Source organism: Mytilus trossulus, chromosome 2 (genome assembly GCF_036588685.1).
Source record: "Mytilus trossulus isolate FHL-02 chromosome 2, PNRI_Mtr1.1.1.hap1, whole genome shotgun sequence".
NCBI classification, from domain to species: Eukaryota; Metazoa; Mollusca; class Bivalvia; order Mytilida; family Mytilidae; genus Mytilus; species Mytilus trossulus.
The window spans coordinates 67,753,337-67,778,435 of NC_086374.1; the positions used below are offsets into that span (position 1 = coordinate 67,753,337).

At 32.0% G+C, this 25,099-nt stretch overlaps 3 protein-coding genes across 3 annotated transcripts in view; 2 read left to right on the plus strand and 1 right to left on the minus strand.

Moving 5' to 3' along the window:
- Positions 1-10,817, plus strand: part of LOC134707853 (autophagy-related protein 9A-like) — a 31,005-nt gene extending 20,188 nt beyond the window's left edge. The window contains exons 17-21 of the mRNA XM_063567952.1: positions 439-618; positions 4,161-4,244; positions 6,263-6,329; positions 7,462-7,583; positions 8,626-10,817. Coding sequence (XP_063424022.1) covers positions 439-618; positions 4,161-4,244; positions 6,263-6,329; positions 7,462-7,583; positions 8,626-9,102 — 930 coding nt within the window. The 3' untranslated portion in view covers positions 9,103-10,817. The remainder of the gene's footprint in view (positions 1-438; positions 619-4,160; positions 4,245-6,262; positions 6,330-7,461; positions 7,584-8,625) is intronic.
- The window catches only part of LOC134707855 (uncharacterized), a 321,374-nt gene that overhangs the window by 193,046 nt on the left and 103,229 nt on the right, over positions 1-25,099 (plus strand). The gene's annotated exons all lie outside the window — the stretch shown is intronic.
- LOC134705954 (acetylcholine receptor subunit gamma-like) lies at positions 11,571-17,010 on the minus strand. Its single transcript, XM_063564667.1, has 2 exons — positions 16,203-17,010; positions 11,571-11,608 (listed from the first exon to the last, which is right to left on the minus strand). Exons 1-2 carry the CDS (start codon positions 17,008-17,010, stop codon positions 11,571-11,573), a joined length of 846 nt encoding a protein of 281 aa, XP_063420737.1.

Here is a 25,099-nt window from a genome sequence, read left to right on the forward strand (position 1 = left end):
GGGCCCCAAAATTACTAGTGTAAAACCATTCAAACGGGAAAACCAACGGTCTTATCTATATAAACAAAACGAGAAACGAGAAACACGTATATATTACATAAACAAACGACAACTACTGTACATCAGATTCCTTACAAAAAATGTTGAGGTTGTATCATACTTCATCCATATATAGCCTTTAATTCTGTATAAAAGTAAAGAATAATTGAAACTTTGAAAATTGTTTAATTTTATAAAGTATCAATTTAACAACAGACAGGTGCATCAGGACAATTTTCAAACAGCAATTAAGCACTGAGGTACAAAGCTTGGTGCATTATGTGTGGCACTAGGCGAGAGAAATTGTGAAAAGTTAAAATTTGTGAGTTATAAATAGAGCAGCTAAATATTTAGAAAAATAAATTTTCAATTTCATTTTATGTATATATTTTTTCACAGGCATATCTATTAGAAGAGTTATTCAGTCCCTTGATAACACCATTTATCTTGTGTTTCTCACTGCGACACCAATCTCTACAGATCGTAGACTTCTTCCGTAACTTCACAGTGGATGTAGCTGGTGTTGGTGATGTTTGTTCTTTTGCTCAAATGGATATTAAAAAACACGGAAATCCACAAGTAAGATTGAAATCTAATATATTAGTAATAGTTGAGAATGGAAATGGGGAATGTGTCAAAGAGACAACAACCCAACCATAGAAAAAACAACAGGAGAAGGTCACCAACAGGTCTTCAATGTAGCGAGAAATTCCCACACCCCGGAGGCGTCCTTCAGCTGGCCCCTAAACTATGAATTCATTTATTGTATGGGTACCAGTTTTCATGGATTCCGGAAACTGTACTTTTTTATGAATATGTGATTTCTTGGTTTTTGCTCAAGTCTGCATACAACCTAATAAAAAGTGTTTGTTGAACATTTTGAAGATTTGTAGTCATCTGTTTCCATGAAAACAATTAAAATTGGTACCATAAAAAAATAATGTATCCATGGTATAACATTCAATGAATTGTCAGTCGTCTCTGTTAGATAAAGAAAAATATTTTAATTAAGTAGGTTTGTTTAACTTATCTTTAAATATCTGGATAACAGGCACAACTTGGCAATCAGCAATGAGACATGAACTGGTAACTTATAATGCAAATTTTATCAATTAAACAAACAACTTGGAAAAATTGTATTTTTTAAATATTTTGTATATGATTGCAAAAAAAGATTTTTTTGGTGGTATATTGGTATGACATCTACGTCATAGTTGTCACTGTTGTCCAAAGACATTTGGTTTTTGCACTCTAACTTTAGTATAAGTAAATAGAAATCTATGAAATTTAAACACAAGGTTTATAACCATAAAAGAAAGGTTGGACTTGATTTTGGGAGTTTTGGTCTCAATAGTTTAGGAATTAGGGGCTAAAAAGGGCCCAAATAAGCATTTTTCTTGGGTTTCGCAAAATAACTTTAGCATACATAAACAGAAATCTATGAAATTTTAATTTAAGGTTTATGCACACAAAAGGAAGGTTGGGATTGATTTTGGGAGTTTTGGTCCCAACAGTTTAGGAATTAGGGGCCAAAAAAGGTCCCAAATAGAATTTTTCTTGGTTTTTGCACAATAACTTTAGTCTAAGTAAATAGAAATCTATGAAATTTTAACACAAGGTTTATGACCACAAAAGAAAGGTTGGGATTAATTTTGGGAAATTTGGTCCCAGCAGTTTAGGAATTAGGGGCCAAAAGGGTCCCAATTAAACTTTGTTTGATTTCATCCAAAAATGAATCCGTTGGGTTCTTTGATATGCTGAAGCTAAACATATACTTAGATTTTTAATACTTGGGCCCGGTTATCAAATTGGTCCACATTGAACCATTAATAGGTAAATGTCCAATTTTAATTTTTTATACGACCGCAAATTTTGAAAAAATTTTCGTCGTATATTGCTATCACGTTGGCGTCGTCGTCTGCGTCGTCGTCGTCGTCGTCCGAATACTTTTAGTTTTCGCACTCTAACTTTAGTAAAAGTGAATATAAATCTATAAAATTTTATCACAAGGTTTATGACCACAAAAGGAAGGTTGGTATTGATTTTGGGAGTTTTGGTCCCAACATTTTAGGAATTAGGGGCCAAAAAGGGCCCAAATAAGCATTTTCTTGGTTTTCACACTATAACTTTAGTTTAAGTGAATAGAAATCTATGAAATTTTATCACAAGGTTTATGACCACAAAAGAAAGGTTGGGATTGATTTTGGGAGTTTTGGTCCCAACAGTTTAGGAATAAGGGGCCCAAAGGGTCCAAAATTAAACTTTGTTTGATTTCATCAAAATTGAATAATTGGGGTTCTTTGATATGCCGAATCTAACTGTGTATGTAGATTTTTAACTTTTGGTCCCATTTTCAAATTGGTCTACATTAAGGTCCAAAGGGTCCAAAATTAAACTTCGTTTGATTTTGACAAAAAATTAATCGGTTGGGTTCTTTGATATGCTGAATCTAAAAATGTACTTAGATTCTTGATTATAGGCCCAGTTTTCAAGTTGGTCCAAATCGGGGTCCAAAATTAAACTTTGTTTGATTTCATCAAAAATTGAATAAATGGGGTTCTTTGATATGCCAAATCTAACTGTGTATGTAGATTCCTCATTTTTGGTCTTGTTTTCAAATTGGTCTACATTAAAGTCCAAAGGGTCCAAAATTAAACTTAGTTTGATTTTAACAAAAATTGAAATCTTGGGGTTCTTTGATATGCTGAATCCAAACACGTACTTAGATTTTTGATTATGGGCCCAGTTTTCAAGTTGGTCCAAATCAGGATCTAAAATTATTATATTAAGTATTGTGCAATAGCAAGAAATTTTCAATTGCACAGTATTGCACAATGGCAAGAAATATCTTATTGCAAAATATTGTGAAATAGCAATTTTGTTTTTAATTAGAGTTATCTTTCTTTGTCCAGAATAGTAAGCAAGAAATATCTAATTGTAAGAATTTTTTTTATTTGGAGTTATCTTTCTTTGTCCAGAATCAGCTTAAATCTTTGTTATATATACAATATACAATGTATATTCACTTTTTACTACCAACTGATAAATTAAAATAATCTTTACCATTCAGTGATAACAAGCAGTTTTTTTACATCTTAATATTTTATGATGTATTTCAATGAGTAGTAATTGTTGCAAACTCCATTAGAAATTTTAATTGAGATTAGTTTTGGAATAAGGGAAAGGGGGAAGTGATTAAAAAAATTGGGTTCAATTTTCTCATTTGAAATTTCATAAATAAAAAGAAAATTTCTTCAAACATTTTTTTGAGAGGAATAATATTCAACAGCATAGTGAATTGCTCTAAGAGAAAACAAAAATTTTAATTTCATTAGAACACATTCATTCTGTGTAAGAAACCTATGCTGTGTCAACTATTTAATCACAATCCAAATTTAGAGTTGAATCCAGCTTGAATGTTGTGTCCATACTTGCCCCAACCGTTCAGGGGTCAACCTCTGCGGTCGTATAAAGCTACGCCCTGCGGAGCATCTGGTTAAGTATTTAATTTTAAGTTCTTAGACCACATTCATTATGTGTCAGAAACCTATGTTGTGTCAACTATTTAATCACAATCCAAATTTTGAGCTGTATCAAGCTTAAATGTTGTGTCCATACTTGCCCCAACTGTTCAGGGTTCGATCTGTGCGTTTGTATAAAGCTGCGCCCTGCTGGGCATCTGGTTTAAGATTTCTTATATAAAAACAATTATAAACAAACATGAATGATAAAGTTTATAGATTTAGAGTGATCTGTTTTGAAATTGTTAAATGAAATAACCATTTTGAATTTCATTGGAATTATGCTATTTAAACTATTACTGCTGATTGTGTTTATATTATATATTTACAACATATATTATTGGAAGTTTTACTGCAAATGAAATTTTCAGGAAAGTGTCATTTTATTACATATTATTTTTTGTGGGAAATCATTTCACTTGAATTTTCACTCTAGAAAATCTTATTAATGTGATAAATTTATACTTATTTTTTTGTAATTAAAAAAGATTGTAAGTTACAGTATTGACAGCAGAGAATGGTAGTTGATGAATATATTTTGTAATTTCTTTTATGATATATTATAAATAAAATTTATTATTTTTTGTACATTTTTTCAAGTGGATACCAAATACTGAAGATGAACCAAGTAAAGAAAACCAGTCAGAAGGTGGCAAAACTGAATTATCTCTAATGCACTTTCATGTAAGTAATATGTTTATATAAAAAAAGAAGATGGGGTTTGATTGCTAATGAGACAACTGTCCACAAAAGACCAAATAAAACAGAAATTTACAGCTATAAGTCACCATATAGCCTTCAACAATGAATAAAGCCCATACTGCATTGTCAGTTATAAAAGGACCCAAAATCCTTAATTGTGATACAGCGGACCGTGCAAGGGCTGTATAGCCAGTCAAGGTCATTAAAAACTTCCATTTGTTGATTGTGATACAATTCAAACCACAAAAACTAACTAAAATAGTAAAAGAAAAACAAATATATAACACAGCAACAAACAACAACCCCAGAATTACAGGCTCCTTTTTTTTGGACAATTTGTAGATCATTGAATTAGAAAGAATAAATTTTGACTACAAATCAATTGAAAAACAAGATTTTAACACCTATATACAATATTTTTCCACCTTTAAGGATGTTCGCTGCTCAGTTTCAAAATAAATAACTTTTCATAAAACTAGTGTGTATTGATAGGTAATAAATTGAAGGATAAAAAAAGTAAAAAAAATATAGGGGTCAATGCAGAACTTCCAAAAAACATTTAGCCAGCCGGACATTTCATATTTGATTCCGATTTTAATCCCTCACAAAAGGCAATTATGGTAATCAGATGGCCATTCCAATGATTGACATTACATTAAAAAAAAAACGATTTTAAACTTTACTTTGATATGATATGAATTTGATGTTCAGATGTTACTGTTAAATTGGCAGTCATCATTCAAAGTGTGCACATCAGTGTGCTCCTATCTGCCTTAGACTTTTTACTTGTGCAAAATGACATTGTCAAAAACTTTACTTTCGTTTTCAACTGGATGTTGACTTGACAATGGTAAACGTGGACCATAAACGGATACGTAAAATCCATGTACGTTTACAAAGCATGACTGAGAGAAGAACTTCTTTCCACGTTATTTCTTCGACAAAATACTTGAATTGAACGTTAGATACAGGTATCAATGATAATTTTAGCATTTTTAAAGAAATGTAGGATGCATTATTAAATTTTCCACCTGCGCACATGCGCACACGTGTTTTAGTTCATACGATGTAGTTCTGACGATTTTATTATTTAAAACCTTTTTAAATTTTTCATCAAATCATGTTAATAAACTAATTTCTTATAATTTTAATCTTTTGGACTAAATCAATAAGAAACAAACTGCTGAAATGTAAGAAAATAATACAGATCAATTTATACAATGTCCGGTACTGAACATAGTTCACCTGTCACCTGAACAGGTAGATTTCAGCTGTCCAACTACTAATTAGCCTTGATTAAAATTAGAAAGTATTGAAGAAGGTGTTGTTTTGATAGTAATTAATCATCATGTCACATTTATGACCGGAAATGTGTTGATGTTAAAGGCAAAAGGTGAATGTCAAAAAGATAGTGAATTATGTAAAAATGACCGAAAAAGCCTTGAAAACTAAAAAGTATATGACCGTTTCATGCTTTGCCCAGCCGGTCTTTTACCGGACATTATATAAATGACCGGAATATATGACCGTTTTGGAAGCCCTGGACCGTCAATGTGCTTGTTTTCGAGATATAAGCCCTTGGAATTTTGGCGGGAACATGTTCTCTCTTGATTTTGCTTAGCTTTATCATTGACAAGTTAAAATTCCCAAATACTATTAAAAAATAAATAAAATTTTATAAGACTTTTACAAATGACTTATAATTATACATGTTAAAGATTTATAAAAAGAAAAATGGGAGTTCATTGGGATTTTTTTTTAAGGCATTCACATGGATAAAATCAGAGGATTCCGAAAATCTGACTAAAATCCCAAAACATGACAAGCAGACATCCTTAATTTAACAAATTCCACTATCTGATGAGTAAACATATACCATTACAGGAAGAAGTGTTAAATAAACTTTTTGGTGTTTTTAGAATTATCTTCGAAAGGTTTTTAGAGATACATGACAGCATAATATTACGAGAAATTGTGATATTTGTTTGCATTTGTTTTAGATGACAAATCCAGAATGGAAGCTGACAGGAAACCGTAGTATGTTTGTACAGAATGTTAAAACCCAAGGTAATATTGACAATACACATTATCGCTATTTTTCCGCCATTACTGCATATCACACAGGTTTCCGTAAATTTTTTACGTCATAAAACGAAATATCTGACACCACAATGGAAAAGTCATAGTTGTATGTGTCAAAAGGTCAAGCAGCCGGGTCAGCCGGTATTAGGGATAAGGGGTATGAAAATATGTCTCATATAAAGGAAACCAGTTTTATAAAAAAGAAGATGTGGTATGATTGCCAATGAGACAACTATCCACAAAAGACCAAAATGACACAAACATTAACAAATATAGGTCCTTGACGGCCTTCAACAATGAGCAAAGCCCATACTGCATATAGTCAGCTATAAAAGGCCCCAATAAGACAATGTAAAACAATTCAAGCGAGAAAACTAACAGCCTTATTTATGTAAAAAAATGAACGAAAATTATTGATATCAATAACCATACATATGCATTTACAAAATTACTGCATAGTTGATGATTGGTCTTTGTCCTATAGTAGTCACACTGTCTACTGTATTTATGCACGTCTATGTCCTATGATAAGTAAAGATCAATAATCTAAATAGAGGCTCCTCAAATTGATTTCGATTTATTAAATTTGCAGTAGAAGCTGGGTTTTTGTTATAAAAGTTTAATAATTTGTACTAGGATTTCAACCTAATTTTATGTATTTATCAATAGTTAACTGAATAGATTCCTGATTTTAAAATTATCTGTTAGCTGCCATCTTCAAATTTTATCTTTTGAAATTCATAGCACTTTGATTTGAATGAAACACGATATCTAAGTAAAACATCTGCTGAACTAAAACCTGGATTCATTTTTTTTGGAAATTGATACCCCAATTTACATGAATTGCTTTATTATCATCCTAGATAATATAAATTTCGATGCCAAATTTACAAGGGTTGCTAGCATTTTGAGTATATATGCAGTTGTTGTTATACAAACATTGGTTGAATATAAGTTTCAAACAGTATTTTGGACTATATCCCATATCAATGACTAATTTTTTTTCGTTTATTTATAAGTTATCCTGTTACAGAAGCAGAAAATGTGTTTCACTAGATTAATCATCAAATTTAATTAAAAACAAATATTTTATTAAAGAGTTTACATTATGTTACAGTTCAAAAGGAATTAGTTTCACCCAGTATTATGCAAGGTGATGGAGGTTTAATGACATCAAGACTCCCAGGAATGTCTTTAGGAATGTTACCTTCTGTTAATACTACAGGACTAGGATTAGGGGTGAGTAACCATTATTTAATATTACAGCTGTTGAATAGAAGTTCAAGTAATCAGTTAATAGTATAGGCTTTGGTAAAAAAAATTAATATGGAATTATTTAAGTTGGCCTTTGATCTAAATTTAGGTATAAGGTGAAGTTTCGATTGGTATGTATTTTCTTGGACAGCTTGGTAAAGTTATATAATAATGGATTTAGTTATTGATTTCTGAAAAACTTAAATAAGTACATCTGTTGTCTTATGATGTACACATGTACCAACAAAAGGAATATATTGAAGATGATGTAGAAAAATATTTAGTTTTTATGCGAAACTCAGTTTTCTAAGCAAGTTTTTCTAATACATGATGGAAATGACTGTCTTGAATGTTTCCATTTCCTTTATACAAATCAGTATAACCATACATTATTCAGTTTCTTCAATTTAGTAAAGTAGTGAAATTATCTGGAAAGCACAAGTTAAAAGAACTTCTAAAAAGCATGGGTTGCTGAGTGTCTAAAAAGTAAAATCACCAAAATACTGAACTTAGAGGAAAATCAATTCGGAAAGTCCATAATCACATGGCAAAATCAAATAACAAAACGCATAAAAAACGAATGGACAAGAACTGTCATATTCCTGACTTGGTACAGGCATTTTCAAATGTAGAAAATGGTGGATTGAACCTGGTTTTATAGTGCTAAGTTGTTTCTCTACTGTATCACTAACCTGTCAACACTGAGGTTGTTAGTTCTACTGCACTCGTCAGGTGCATTCGACTATAATCTTAATTGACTGGGTTGGTCAGTTTATCTTCTAAATGTCAGTAGTTTTCACAAGACACTCATGTTTCATCTACCAATAGAAAATGGCTACCAGGATAAAACCAGTAGTACTGATAGTAGCTTTAAACACTATAAACACTAAAATCCAATCAGTCTATAAGTTTATAACCTGGAATATAAATGATTAAATCATTCACTGCCACATTTCATGGTCTCTCCTGAGTTGACCAAAATACAAGTGAAAATACAAACAAATTTAATATGTATTTTTCCTTGCAGTACAACAGTTTAGCTTCCAGTATTACTATGCAGAGTGCCATGTTTCCTGGTCCGATCTCAACCCTAGCATCAGGAGTTCAACCTCGTCTTAGAGGTGGACTGTCACATATTGAGGGTCCCCTTGGGGGATCAGGATCTGGAATATTTAGCAGTATGCAGAGTTCAAGTGGTAGTATTAGCAATACAGCACCAAGCTCATTTAGTTTAAGGGGAAATTATGATGAAGGGACGATTGAAATGTTATCACATGACATGAGTTACAGTGCCATCTATCTACATGACATGCAATTTAGGAAAGCCAAGGGAAATAATCAGTATGAGACTTTAGAAGACGCCCGTGCACGTTCAATGTGGCAGAGACAAGACAGCAACCAGCCAACAGTAAGTACAATGCCCAACATACAGGAAAAATCAAGTGAAGAGGAAAGTACAGACGAAGTCAATACTGACAAACTATTCACTTCTACTCAGGAGTAGGGCAGAAATAGAACCATGAATAATTCTTAGTTGTTCAGACTCCATCAATCAGTCAGATTGTGTGGAGGTGCTAAAAGGCTATACTGTGAATTCTTTATTTTCATGGGTGTCAAATTAGTTGATTTAGGAAAACTGACATGTTCGTGGATATTTGATTTGTGGTTTTGCCGTAGTCTTGTACAAACCTATAGAAAAATTGCTTTTTGTTAAACATTTTATTTTGTGGTTCATCTGTACCCAGGAAATCCACAATTATTGATATCCATTGATTGATAATCAATTCACAGTAGGTTTCTAGATTACTGTGGATTCATTATTATGCTTTCATTACTAAGTTTTGTAAATTTTGTGGGTATGTATGATCTACAAATTTAAGTTTATAAAAGTATAAACTTCTGGTAGGATTGTATCTAAACTTGAACAAAACCATGATATAAATATCAATGAAAATATACTTCTAAATTGGAACCCACAAAAAATAAAGAATCTATAGTATTATGAATGGGGAACCTTATATTTGGCTGATGGCAATTCTAAGCAGAGCTGTCATTCATAACCACTGACTTAGATTTTGAGTTAACCTGTTTGTTTTACATTTATTTTAGCTGACAGAGTTGTGATTTTACCATTATGTATGTGACTTACCTCATTTTATTTTATTGTAGTAAGATAAGTGATATGTTATGTAATAAAGATTTTTTTCAACACAAAGCTATATTGTTAAGAAAAATTGTACATGTCTTTGGGTATAACAGTAATTGTAAATGTAGATTAACCACATATGAATACAACTTTATTGTTCAGTAGTTTGTATCTCATAGGAAGCTACTTTTACATAGGTACTATTTCTGTACTTAAAATCTGTAGTACTGGAAATTTACTTGTAATATTTAGTACTATTTCTTTACTTTAAAATTATTGTAATATTTAGGTACTTGTATTTTGCAGCACTTGATTTGTACTCAAAATATTGGTACAAAAATGGTACCAACAATGATCACAGAATTCCATGTTTGAACATCATAATTTCATGAGATTTGAAAAAGACAAATGTTCAAAATGCTGAAAATGTAACTGTGCAACCAAAAATCTGTAGTACTTAATTTTCAAGTACAAATCAAATACTGTAAAATACAGGTACTTAAATATTACAATTATTCGTAAGTAACACAATAGTACTGAATATTAAAAGCAGGTTTCCAGTACTACAGATTTGTGGTACATAAATAGTACATGAGTAGTACCTATGCAAAAGTAGCTGTGTAGGAAGCCAGTATGCATAACATAAATAATTTTGAGCTAATGATCATAGAATAATAGTTAAGCATGAAAAAAACAGCTTTGTCTTGGAATATGTAAAACAAAAGCATATTTCCAACATGTTAGTTTGTTTCTAAAAGATCCTGGGCCATGTATGACATTAGCTACTTACAAAAATATTTTCTAAAATAGATATGACCAAAATATAGTGCTATAAAATTCAAAAATTTTCAGCAGTGCATGGTTTCTATTGTATACAACTTGAATTATTTGAATTTTGAGTTTTTAAAATCCATGACTTTTTGAATGTAATCTAGAAATTTTACAAAAGAATTTTATCATGATTCTATATAGATAGTTACTTTTGTAGACATGAGAAACTTGATTAGTGCTTTCTATCATGGCAGTTCTCTGTTTATATGTAAAGAACAGTAACTTACATGTATGTAATGAAAGGACAAGACAGGACAAGACTGGATCCAGGTGATTGAGCTTGATAGCATCTTGGGGATTATAAATATAGTAAAAAATGATTCCAGTCTGAATTTATGGTGTATTGGAACATCTTACATCATTTTTGAATAATAAATCTTACTGTTATCAATATAAGAGTAAGTAAATGTAGGGTGATTTATAATGTAGCAACTATATATAGAGGTCAAAGGATGATAATGTAAACAACTTAGTATAGGTCACAATATTGTCTTTAAACAATAAACAAAACCAATAGCCAATATAGTAAAGTAAACTTTAAAAGGCCCAGCTTAAAAAAAAAAAAGTTACACAATTGAGTAAAAAACCCAAAATTGCCAGATTAGTTCTAAACAAATATTTGACAAACAACAAAAAACAATAATCACTGGTTGCAATTTTCTCAAGCTCATTTAAATTAACTTAGTTATTCAATGTCTTGTTTAGTGTCTTGTATTAGATTTATTGGCCAGTTAACAGACTCATACTCATTTATCTATGTTTTATTAATTATAAATTTAGACGTTTATGCATGTTTTTATAGAGGTGAATCTCTAACAAAAAACATCAAATCTTGGAATAGGGCAACTTCAGTGCCAAAAAAAAGAAACAATTGAAAAACTGGTTTTTATTAATAATTCTATTGTCAATTTTTCTCTATAAAATCATTGTGATATTTGTCTATTCATAATAAATCATATATTATCTTTATTCTTAGCCAGTTTTTTTGCTGAAGGTTAGAAGTTCTCCCTCTGTACACTGCTTCCTCCATCAACTAATAAAAAAAACCACATGCTGCCATATATGTATGATAAAGCAAAGGTTGTTTAAACTGGCATTAAATACCAACAAGAAACAAATGAACATCATATGTGATCACTTGTTCCTATAAATGTATATATATTATATTATATATTTGGAGGGAAAACAAGATAAAAATACTAACTAAATAAGAAGCATTTATTAATGATTTTTCATATCGTAACTTAATAAATTATTGAAATGTTAGCTAAAATTGAAATGTTGAGCATGTTACATCAACTGTATTAAGGCATCTGAATATACAAACATTTTAATGAAGACTTGAAAATAACTTGGAATCAAATATTATATAGCATTCAATTTGTTTGCATTACACCATCATAGTTCAATTTAAATGTATATTAAACAAGAAAGCAACAAAGAGCCACACAACAGTGACAAGACTGTGTGCTTTTGTCTGTTTGTGGGAACCAGTTACACACAAAACTTAACAAATCTGTAAGTTTGTTGATATTGAATGTAAATGTTGAATTGTTATGGAACAAAACTTGTGCATAGTTTTATTGATTTTTTTTTAATGTTATGCTGATTTGTAAAATAAGACTGCTTTTGTTGTTTATAGTGATATATGACATATATATTTGGTGTTTTATCAGAGTGTTTATGTGTTTATCCATTAATCCACATATTCTTTGTAAATATATTCATGTTATGCCTTATATGTGATATGCAGTGAAATGGTGCAATACTGTATTTTAGTAGGTAACCATTTGTATGAAATGGTATTACTTCAAGATATCCAAGAAATCAAAGGGCGTTTATACGATTCAATATTATTTGGTAACCTGAGGCATTGTCAGTGATCTGGTAAATTGCTTATTATGGCTATTTTCAAGTATAAAAACCATGTGAATGAAGGATGTGATATTAAGGCCAAAAGATTTATTAAAATATTCAGATATCTCTTATTATGGCTATTTTCAAGTATAAAAACCATGTGAATGAAGGATGTGGTATTAAGGCCAAAAGATTAGATATCTCACTTATTGCAGTTATGGTGAAAAATGAATGACCTTTCAATTGATACAAATTAAACTACTTTAAAAAAAACATAACACTTGACTTCTACTTTAGAATACATACTATTTAACATGAGATACATGTATGATTTTGAAGTTTTTATACATGTTAATTTTAATCATAATACAATTTTAATCATTGTAAAAATGATTTTAAAAGGTTGAGTATAACACTCTATTGGTATTGCTAGAATTCATTTTTTTATGTTACGAAATAGCAACAAAACAAATGATTGTTAAAAAAAACTATGCTGTAAAAACTAAGTTAAGCATTTGATTGTGGTAAAACTGAATATGAAATCCTCATTTTATGGACTTTTTATGTCATTCATTTTTTGGTGATTACCAAGTAATAAAAAGAATTAAGCAAAGAAACAACACAAGAAGAATTAAGTCCTTCATAATACAAAGGATGATTGCTGTGAAATTGTCTTATAAAAATTCACCAAATATAGGTTTAACAGTCATATCTGTCAATTTACTAATATCACTGCCCTTTAAGATAGATGTAAATGTTTTTGTAATATAAATTTAGAAACACAGACTGTAGTATTTAATTATCATCTACCTTCCTTAAGTTTACAGAAAAGATACAAAAATTTCATGTGCACAATTCCCTTGTTTTGAAATTTTGTGTTTATAAACTTCTTTGTTATCAGGACTGAAGATCTATGTGTGTTGGTTTTTGATTTAATAATTTGTCTGTATCAATCTATTATAACTGCATATTTGTTTACATTAAAAAAATGATTAAAATTTCCATGGTGGATCCTTATATTCTAATCATATTGTGCAAGCATATAAATTATTATCATTGTTATTTGCTGTAGTCATTTAAATAAAAAAATGTTATGAAACAGAAGTTTTCTTATATGAGTCAGACACCAGTTGTTGAGCGATATGTTCATAAAGCCTCTTTTATTTGTGTTTTTTACATAACCTGTTTTCTTGGATTCGACATTCTGTCCCAGTAGTCAACACTTTTGTGTTGACATGAATTATCATTGATATGGTTATATTTATGAATTAACTGTTTACAAAATTTAGAATTAAAAAAAAAATAAGGCTTTTCTACTCAGGCATAGATTACCTTAGCTGTATTTGGCAAAAATATTACAAATTTTGGTCTTCAATGCTTCTCAACTTCGTACTTTATTTGGCCTTTTTAACTTTTTTGGATTCGAGCGTCACTGATGAGTCTTTCGTAGTCAAAACGCGCGTCTGGCATATATACAAAATTTAGTCCTGGTATCTTTGATTGAGTTTATTTAAATCTCTAGTCTCACTTTGTGTTCTGAACTTCTCCTGGACAGCTGTTATTCTGCAATGCAACTTTCTTACATGATGGTACATTTTCACTTCCTATTTCATTTCTTCATCTGAATTTAATTTGGTATACATTTGGCAAATCAATGAAATGAAACTGTGTTTTTGAAATTCAAATTTCAATATAGATATTTGAAGATGAGAGAATAGCAATATATATTTTCATAAAAATCATGTAAAGAAAAACCGCAGAACAAGTAGAAAAATTGGTAAATGCACCAGATGGTCAAGTTTTCCAGTCCAATAAAACAACCATCTGATTTGTTAATAACTTGGAATTTACTTTAGATCTAGGTAAATTGACAAACTAGGAGGCCTGAATGCAGTCCCAGAATAGAGGATTATTTATGAAACAAAATTATGTGTCCTTTTGAGATGTCCAGCTTACATTATTGCATTTCCATGTTCAGTTATGAACTCTGGGTAATTGCCCCAACTTGGAATGCATTCTAAAAGGTTCTCACCATACTGAACGATAATGTAATGAATTCATATTGTTGTGACCACAACGTCATTTTCAATTTTCATTCAACAATGGACTTTCCGTTTTAAATTTTCTTTGGAGTTCGGTATCTTGTTATTTTACTTTTGACTACCTTTATTCCAACCTGATACACTTTACCTTATACGAGACAGACAAATGCTCTGTTCTGAAATATAATACCCATCCCAATCTATATAGTGTAGGCTTGTCATACAAAAACAATTGCTTTTAATATTATTTGTAATTGGGTATGCCACGTTAGATTTTCCTCATCTGTATCAAGAGTAATATGTAAACGTCTATCAAGAATATCCTATCTGCGTCCAAACTTTCTTGAATGAACTTTACAATGCGAATCCATTTCCACAGTTTGATAAGCCATATACAATGTACATAAAACGTTCCGTTCAGGTTCTTCAAATTCAAAGTTACCTTAAAATGAACAGCCCAAATTTTGTAAAAGAACTTTCCACAGAACGTATGCATCGTTCATATCGAGCAAAAATATCATAGCAACGCCGATTTTTAAGGCACTTATACACATTGAGCTAGTAATACTTTTAACTTATATGAAATACAAGTTTTGATAATGGTTGAATTACAGGAAAACCTTTACCATCTTTTTCCCTCTTAAACACTGAAGACACATTTTCAAATGCAGAATTTTTTTATTTACACACTTTATATATATATTAACTAAAAAAAATTAGATAGGATTCATTAACTATTATACAAAATTTTAATAGTTTTGAAACAAAAAAGCTTAGAGCCAGGAACTTCATCAAATGGCATTGAAAAGATGTTTATTTTAAAACTTATTAAAGTATATCTAATTGGTATGCATTGCCAAATATATGTTATTTATAAAGTTTAAAACGAACATTGTATATTTGATTCATATATTTTATAAATTCATATTTATAAATATCTTAGCTTTGGCCATCAAAATTTTATTTGAAAAGTAAAGAATATGTTATCTAATGAATAATTCAGCAAACTCATTTGTGGGCAAAGCGTGGTGCCATTGTTAGTTCTTCAGAAAACTGATATACATTTTGCCGAGTTCTAACGAAAAATAAGAAGATGTTTTTACGATAATCGCCTTCATTATACATCACTTGTGGCGTAAGTGGTGATTTTTTTTTTAAAACTAAAACAATTGGACATTAATCAAATTTTCACTGCATTATCACAGTGCCAAATTTTCAGATTTTTAGGGCCAACAATATGAGTTAGTGAACCAACAACTAACTTATAAAATATCTTCTGCCCACAATGTTCATTTTAGTGAATAATCAATACCAATCCATATACAATTTGAGCTATTACAAAAGTTAAAAGCAAAAACCACAAACACATTTTGTCAAAAAACATTGCAACATTTTTCCAGCATGGCTTCTTATCATTTTTCATTGTATCTTGTTCATCCGAGGTGTCATCTTCAATTTTTCTCCTCTTGAAACATGATTTCAAAGAACACAGATAAATGAATAAAATCAAACGATATACAGTTTTGTCCTGCCGAGAATTTTCATCTTTGTAATATAATCTGATGCTGAATACAACAAGTGCAGTAGTTAGTATGCTTGAAAATAGTTGATGAAGCAAATACATGTTAAAAATAGAAATGTTATTACTAGGTGGAAGTCGTTCCGATGTCATCGTCATGAACACCACCAATGTCAAAAGAAGTGTAAACGAAAACGAGGTCCTCTCACCAGACTCTGCAGGTAACAAGAACACCAATGTTTGAACAATACTAAGACTCGTTACTGGCAGAACGATATTCAAAATCGGAAAACGATGCTCTCTTTTAATGATAATAGTGAAATCAATCTGGTCTTGAGTTGTTGTAAAAGCTGCAACCTGAATCGTAATGCTTCTTTTTATTGCTTTAGTTGAATTATTTTTGATTGCCCATTCAGCATGCGGCGATGACACCCCGAAATCTATTCCAAAAATTGACGTAAGTGTGATTTCAGAAAGAAAGTCTAAAGTTAGAAGAGAAATAACACATTTATGTTCATCAAACGGATAATATGTTACGTCTGTTTCACACGAGACTTGGTACATACCCATAATCACAAAGCTTGCGTTTCCATCTGTGGCATATGTGACAGTCGATGTTTCAATTTCCATATTATTTCTGTAAGTAAATATCGAATTACTGTCGACTCCATTCCTGAGATGTAAAACTGGCATCCACGTTTTCAGTACGGGTAGTTTAGTAGCTATTATTCCATCATACTTGTTATTATCCCATGTTTTAAATTCGTCATTCCACTGGAAAAGGAACGACGCAGTGAATGTCAGAGTTCCAGATATTTCATCATAATCTTGAATAGCATTAACACTGAGAAGTACGTCAATATTTACCCGATCAGTTTGGTCTACCCTCGGCTTGATATCTTTAGATATATTAGTAAGAGCTTTGTGAAGATTTTCTACCGCAGTATATATTAAGGTTCCATGTACAGACAGATTTGTATACAGAATCAAACTGATTGTCAATCTGTAAACTCCCATCATTCAGATGATACATGTGGTTGATTCACTAATAACACCGAAGTCGACTTAGAATTATTTTAATCATAACCGACACATTGCATCGTCAAAGGAATTTAAAACAAATACTCATCAACTATTACAAAAAACAAAAATAAAACTATTAATGATGTTAGCTTATAAAATATGAGTTGTTAAGTGAACAGTGTATGTAAAATGCGGATCCTAAAATATCATTTTTACTGTATATGCCATAAATGTCTAATGTAGAATGATAAATAAACAGACGAACTTTTTTTAATTTTTGAAGAAAATGAAGAAAATTAGTTAAAATATATATGTTCAGAAATACATAATACTAATAAAACAAACTAAGAGATGCGAGCGGGGTTTTATCGCGCCTAAAGCCATCCAGCTGTGAAATAGATACCAAAATAGGTGAATATTCACGAACAGTTCGTGCAGGTGCTTTATAACTAACAGGTAAGATGTTGTTGCAGTAAAGCATATTCATTTTAATACAATTATTAAAGTTGTATAACGTAAAGTAAACAATTATACAAACAAAGCAAGCAAGCCAACCAAAGTTTTGCTTTACATGCATTAGGAAATTAGCTGTAAAGCCTTAATTTAGCCGACTTGCTCAAACAATAGATAAAGTAAGAGAAAGATTTGATAAAATTTAACTTACGGAGGAAAGTTTGGTTTTAAAACACTTTAACAAATTCAATAGAAATAACATTTATTTCAAATGTATTCCATTTAGTTTCTTATAAAGCGTATAGGGATCTTTATCCTTATTTTTTTATTCATTTCCATGACACTTCGCCACTAATTACGTACATCTTGATATAGATTGAACCTTTGTTTTCCCGTTTAAAAGGTTTTACACTGGAGCCCTTTATAACTGGCTGTTCGGTGTGAGCCAAGCTAACTCCATGTTGAAGACCGTATTTTGACGTATAATGATCTACTTTTATAAATTGTGACTCGGATGGAGAGTTGTCTCATTGTCACAAACGACATGTACATATGGCTCAAAAACGAAACGAGACGGGATAAAAAGGGATAAAAAAATCCACGCTACTTTTTTTTTTAAATATATTTATAATGGGCTTAATATGAGTCAGAATAGAGTAAAATAGTGGGTCGCATTTGGGTATAAGCGTGACGCCGGATTGCCGATTTTTTGCATTGCGTGGAAGATTACGTCCTCAAATGTACTCGTCTCAATTTTACACAGACTGCACTTAAACTCCGCCATAACTGCAAAAATATAAAAATATCTTCTAAATTTTGGTTAAAATCAAGGAGAAACGCAATCTGAAGAATACAATATGACATTTTGAGAATAGCTCTTGTTACAAGATTGAAAAGCTATATATTTGATGAAGAATGAATGAGGAGTTTGTATTTCAATTTGAAAATACATGTATCATAAATCCTAAAGTCATCAACCAAGTTTTTTTCATTTGTTGCAAGTGCATTTATCACATAATTCTACAATAAAAATTCCTCGCATCTTTGGAAATTTTACATTAATAATGACTGCACTAACAGTGATAATTCATCGCATCTATAGTTAAAATGTATCGCTTTCAATAATCGATATGCTATATTATGATGCTTTTATAACACTTATTTGAACTTTAATGCTATGTTTGTATATTAAAAAGACATATCACAATGAAAATATGATAAAATTTACCTTCAAATCACTTAACTTGATATTTTCAAAACGTAAACAAATACAGTTTTCCCATGATCCTTTATTCTACAATAGACATACCCGCATATAACAGTAAAAATGAACTAGCTGGATTCGCACTTTATATACACTGAGTGAATGTATTTCATAAACTGATCGAACTTGTACATAAATTTAATGAAAATGACTTTATTTAAACACCGGTTTAATCACTGCAAATTAACAAATAAGGTTTTTACTTCGAATGGCAGTGTGATATATTTACATATAGAACAGTCATCAGTTTTATTATTATCGGAAATGGGAATAGGGAATAAAAATTGCCACGAGTTTCATTAAAAATCATATCAACCCACGACGAAATTTCCATGATGCAAGACTAAGGGGTGCTAAAAAAGCAGTTTACTGCTAAAGCCCGAAGGACTAAACACGCCGTTACTTATGCCTTTTGGCCTAAAATTTCCGGCTTCTTTTACTCTTACACTTAAAAACTCCAAAAAAACTGCATATTTGTCCACCTGATTTGTTTAGATAGTATCATATATATATTTGGTGTATATAATAATTTTTAAACATGGCAAGAGAAAAGAGAAATATATCGCATGTATTTAACAGGTTGTTGGAATTTTTAGTTTTCGCATCTGGTTCAAATCGTTACTAGTGTATGTAACTCCAATTCAGCTCAACACTATATGTTTTCATGGAGGCAGTAAAGGATATTGAACAATATTTGGTTATGAAAGACAATCAATTTCGTTTATTAATATGAAATAAGACGACGTAGTATAATTGACAATGAAGCAATCATTTAAAAGGCAAAATGACATGCATGTAATAATCAGTCAAAAACTAGTTTAAACTAGGAGCTAAACTGGTACCGTGTATTCGGAAACATTAGGCTACAGGCCACGACATAACAAATTGATGTTAAAAAAACATCCAATTGCTGTTTCCGGTTTGACACATTACCCGTATTTTTATACAGATATTTAGCTTTGTTGTCCTTCATTATGCCGATACTCACATGTCGGCAATGCACAAGTCCATGTTTTTCTCTGACTGCTTATAAAGTCATAACACTTAATCAGTCAGACGCTTACTTTTTTTTTCAGGGCTCGTGTTGCACAGTCTTTAATTTTTGTCGAGCCTGCAACTTTTGTTGCAGAAAGCTCGACATAGGGATAGTGATCCGGCGGCGGCGGCGTTAGCTAACTTCTTAAAAACTATATATTTTAGAAGGTAGAAGACCTGGATGCTTCATACTTTGTATATAGATGCCTCATGTTACGAAGTTTCTGTCAGTCACATGTTCAATGTCATTGACCTCATTTTCATGGTTCAGTGACCACTTGAAAAAAAAAATCATATTTTTTGTTATGTTGAATTCTCTCTTATTACAAGTAATAGTGTAATTATATTTGGTATGTGCGTACCTTGCAAAGTCCTCATGCCCGTCAGACAGTTTTCACTTGACCTCGACCTCATTTCGTGGATCAGTGAACAAGGTTAAGTTTTGGTGGTCAAGTCCATATCTCAGATACTATAAGCAATAGGGCTAGTATATTCGGTGTATGGAAGGACTGTAAGGTGTACATGTCCAACTGGCAGGTGTCATCTGACATTGACCTCATTTTCATGGTTCAGTGGTTATAGTTAAGTTTTTATGTTTTGGTCTGTTTTTCTCATACTTTATGCAATATATCTACTATATTTGTTGTATGGAATGATTTTAAGGTGTACATGTCTAGCGGGCAGATGTCATCTGACCTTGACCTCATTTTCATGGTTGAGTGGTCGAAGTTAAATCTCGAGTTTTGGTCTTTGTATCTAATACTTTATGCCATTGGTCAACTATATTTGGTGTATGGAAATATTTTATGACCTTGACCTCATTTTCACGGTTCATTTCTCAGTGTTAAGTTTTTTGGTCTATTTTTTCAAACTATAAGTAATAGGTCAACTTTATTTGTTGTATGGGAGAATTCTTAGCTGTACATTTGAACATGCCTGTCTGGCATGGTTCATCTGACCTTGACCTCATTTTCATTCTTCATTGGTTAATGTTTGGTTTTCTTAGTTAATGTTAAGTTTATGTGACAGTTGTAATAAAGCTTTAGGTTTAGGACTATCAACATATCAATGATTATTGTAAAGAAGGCGAGACCTTTCAGCGTGAGCACTCTTGTTTAATTTTACGGATTATGTATCCTTTTGTTGTTTGTATGCTAAACATTTGGAAATTGCTCAAATTGCCCCTGTTAATCACATATTTGTCAAGTCTGTGAATGACAGATAAAAGCTTATTACATGCAGTTATTTCTAAAATAAAGTTTATAAATTAAGATATTGATTAAACAAATATACATATACAGCATATTCAAGTAAAATGTTCAGAGAGCGTTCGACTCAATTATCTTGGCACGATTTATTTAATGTAAAGATTGTTTAAGACTTTTCATAAGTATTAAACGGTAGGACATCATAGAAAAACAAATGAGTAATCTATGTTTAAAAGTTATCACGAAACTCTATGTATTCAAGTCTGTGGATTTTCCAAACAAATCTTGGTTTATGCGCCACATAATTCCAATTTCACCAGCCCAGTAGTCAGCACTTGTGATGACAAAAATTATCATTGATATGGTTATATTTATAAATTACCTGTTTGAATATTTGAAATACTAAGGCTTTTCTACCTCAGGCATACATTACCTTAGCTGTATTTGGCAAAACTTCGTACTTTATTCGGCCTTTTTAACCTGTTGGATTCGAGCGTCACTGATGAGTCTTTTGTAGACGAAACGCGCGTCTGTCGTATATAAAATTTAGTCCTTGTATCTATGATGAGTTTACTAATCAATACATAATCTTTCTTTAAAGAGGTTTCCCTACTGGTATATGTCCAAATGGCACATTTCTTTTATTCTTTATCTTTGTTGTTTTGATATAATTGCACTTTGATTCAATTAAAGCTCTTATAGAATGAAAATTTCGTAATACACATGGCTACAGGAGCGGTCACGCCCCAGCTATGGGTTAAATAGCATCACTGCCTTGTGATTGGATTTTTGAATCAAAGGCTATGGAAGTAAATCCAGACAGAAAATCCGGGTAGATGGAACTCGTTAGCAACAGCAATCGTCTAAGGGATGGAATCCCCTACAGAAAAGCCACAGGTCCTCCGCCATTGCCGGTCTCAAGCACGGATGAGAAAGGGAGGAGAGTTATGCATAGGGCCAGCACCCCTATCATGTAAAAAAAACTACGCTACGGAAACCACACTAGTAAATCAAAATAACTTCACCGTTACTCAAGGAGACATTCATCAAACTGTTGATGGAATGACTGTTATTAGTGAAAGCAGGGATGAAGCTAATGACACGAGACATGGACTTTTGAGGCCAAAATCCCTACTTAGAGTGGGTGGATGGAATGTCCGCACCATGTACGAAGTAGGAAAAATTGCGAAAATGAAAAAGAAATGTTGAACTATAACATCGATATACTGGGCATAAGTGAATGCAGGTGGACAGGTTATGGGTCAGTTATAACAACAAATGGACAGAAGATAGTTTACTCTGGGAGAAAAGATAATATCCATAGAGAAAGTGTAGCCATCATAATGAATAAGCAAGCAAGTAAAGCTCTTATAGAATGGAAACCTATAGATGAGAGAATAATAACAGCTAGATTCCATTCAAAATATGTTAAACTTACTATGATTCAATGCTATGCACCAACTAATGAAGCAGACATAGAAACTAAAACCAACTTCTATGAAAAGCTCAGAAGTGTAATGGAAGAAGTACATGCCCATGATGTTGTACTGATAAATGGAGACTTGAATGCAAAAGTAGGTAATGACAACATCGGAGTGGATAGAATAATGGGTAACAACGGATGTGGAACTTGTAATGAAAACGGAAACCTGCTGATTGGATTTTGTGGACTAAATGATCTGGTTATTGGTGGTACACTGTTCCAGCACAAAGAGATACATAAACTTACATGGACATCGCCAAACAGGAGAGACAAAAATCAAATTGACCTTCTAATGATAAATGGCAGATGGCGGCATTCACTGAATGATGTATCTGTAAAAAGAGGAGCAGACTGTGATTTGATCTGCAGAGACTGAAGGACAACAAAATAAGACAAAAATTTAATACTGAAGTAAAAAACAGATACCAAGTGCTCCGTGAAATTGATGACAATAATGAAAACATGGGTGAAAACATAACTGAAATTTGGCATAACATCAAGGACATTTATACTAAATCAGCTGAGAAAGTTTTGGGTTTAAAGAACAGAAAAAGAAAACAGTGGCTGTCAGACAAGACTTGGGAAAACATCAAGGAAAGGAAAGTCATAAAAATAAAACTTAATGCATCTAAATCTAACAGATTGAAAACCAAATTGCAATCAGACTATAGAGATAAAGACAAAGAAGTTAAAAAAGGGGCAAAGAATGATAGAAGAAACTATGTAGAAGAACTTGCAAATGAAGCTGAAGAAGCGTCAAAGCGTGGAGAGCTTAGTGAAGTATATAAAATCACTAGGCAGCTCTGTGGAAAGTCCAGGAATAATGATGCACCAGTACTACCCAAAGAGGGGAAGCTACTGACTACAGACAAGGAAAAGTTAGAGCGTTGGGCAGAACACTTTAAAACTATCCTGAATAGGGCGGAAACCAACAATAATATACCAGACATTCAACCATTTGGAGATGCACTTGAAATAGACACAGAAGCTGTATGCAAAGATGAGATCCAAAAGGCAATAAGACAACTGAAAAATGGTAAAGCACCAGGCATAGATAACATCAGTGCAAAATTACTAAAATCAGACATACAATCAACAAGTGAGATACTACATTATCTATTTACGAACATATGGATAGATGAGAAATACAAACTGAATGGGACAAAGGAATTATTATAAAACTGCAAAAGAAGGGAGATCTGAAATTTTGCAACAACTGTCGAGGAATATCACTACTTTCAATCCCTAGTAAATTATTCCTTAGAGTCATCAAGAACAGAATAACTGATTCCATTAACAGTAAGCTGCGTGAAGAACAGGCAGGTTTTAGAAATAATAAAGGCTGCATTGACCATCTATTTACCCTCCGAAACATCATAGAACAATCCATAGAGTGGCAGAACAAAATAGTACTAAACTTCATTGACTTCCAAAGAGCATTAATTTTGACAGTGTTATAAGAGAATATATTTGGGACATACTAAGAGCATATGGAATACCACCGAAAATAATCAAGCTGATAAAAATATTCTTTGACAAGTATGAATGCAGTGTATTACACAATGGACAGCTTTCTGATTGGTTCTCAGTGGATACAGGCGTCAGACAAGGATGCGTAATCTCTCCTCTTCTCTTCTTAATAGTTGTTGATTGGTGTATGAGATCAACCTTAGGAAATGAAAACACTGGGATAAGATGGACACTCAACTCCTTTCTTGAAGATTTAGACTTTGCAGATGACATTTGCTTACTATCCAGCAACAGAGTACAAATGCAAAAGAAAACATCAAGACTGAACACTATGTCAAACAAATTTGGGCTCAAAATAAACATCGAGAAAACTAAAGTCATGTCAATCAACGACCAATCAAATAAAGTTCCAATAAAGATTGGAGCCGTAAACATCGAGGAAATAGAAGACTTTACATACATAGGCAGCGTAATAAGCAGTGATAATGGGACCACCAAAGACATCAAAGCAAGACTGAGTAAGGCAAACTGGCCGCATTCCACAATACCTGCTTGAGAAGAATATGCAAAATCTATTGGCCAAACAAAATATCCAACCAGGAACTATTCAAACTGACAGCACAAAGAGACATAAGAGACGAAATAAAAACAAGAAGATGGAAATGGATAGGCCATGTCTTAAGGAAGGAACCAGCAAACATCGCTTAAGTGTCACTGAGGTGGAATCCAACTGGTAAGAGGAAAAGGGGGAGACCTAAAGAAACATGGAGAAGAGCAGTGGAAAGCGAGATGAAGGAGGTTGGGATGTCTTGGCGAGAAATGGAGAAGAAAGCACAAGACAGAGTGCTATGGAGAGAGCTAGTGTCGGCCTTATGTGCACCAAAGCACGAAGAGGATTAAGTAAGTAAGTACAGGAGCGGTCATTTACCTATGAGCTGTGATTATCACCTTGATATCTTCCGCCTAGTTTGTTTACTTCGAAAATTCTTACATCGTTACTTAGCGTCTTTTGTCTGTTTGTTATTATTTCGGTGCTGTGTACTGGGCTGAGTCAATTCTTTTCAACTGATTTTTACATTTTTTTATGATGTTTTGTTTTACTATATGTTATCAAAGGTATCAGTATTATAATTTAGAACACCAGACGTCTACATAAGACTCATCAGTGAC

What these genes read in the sequence shown, in the direction of transcription:
- LOC134705954 (XM_063564667.1), bottom strand. Translation starts at nt 17,010, where the DNA reads ATGGGAGTTTACAGATTGACAATCAGTTTGATTCTGTATACAAATCTG. An exon ending in CTTGTTACCTGCAGAGTCTG is followed by an intron (nt 11,609 to 16,202) that starts GTGAGAGGACCT and finishes TTTTTTTATTAG; the next exon opens with TTGATGGAGGAAGCAGTGTA.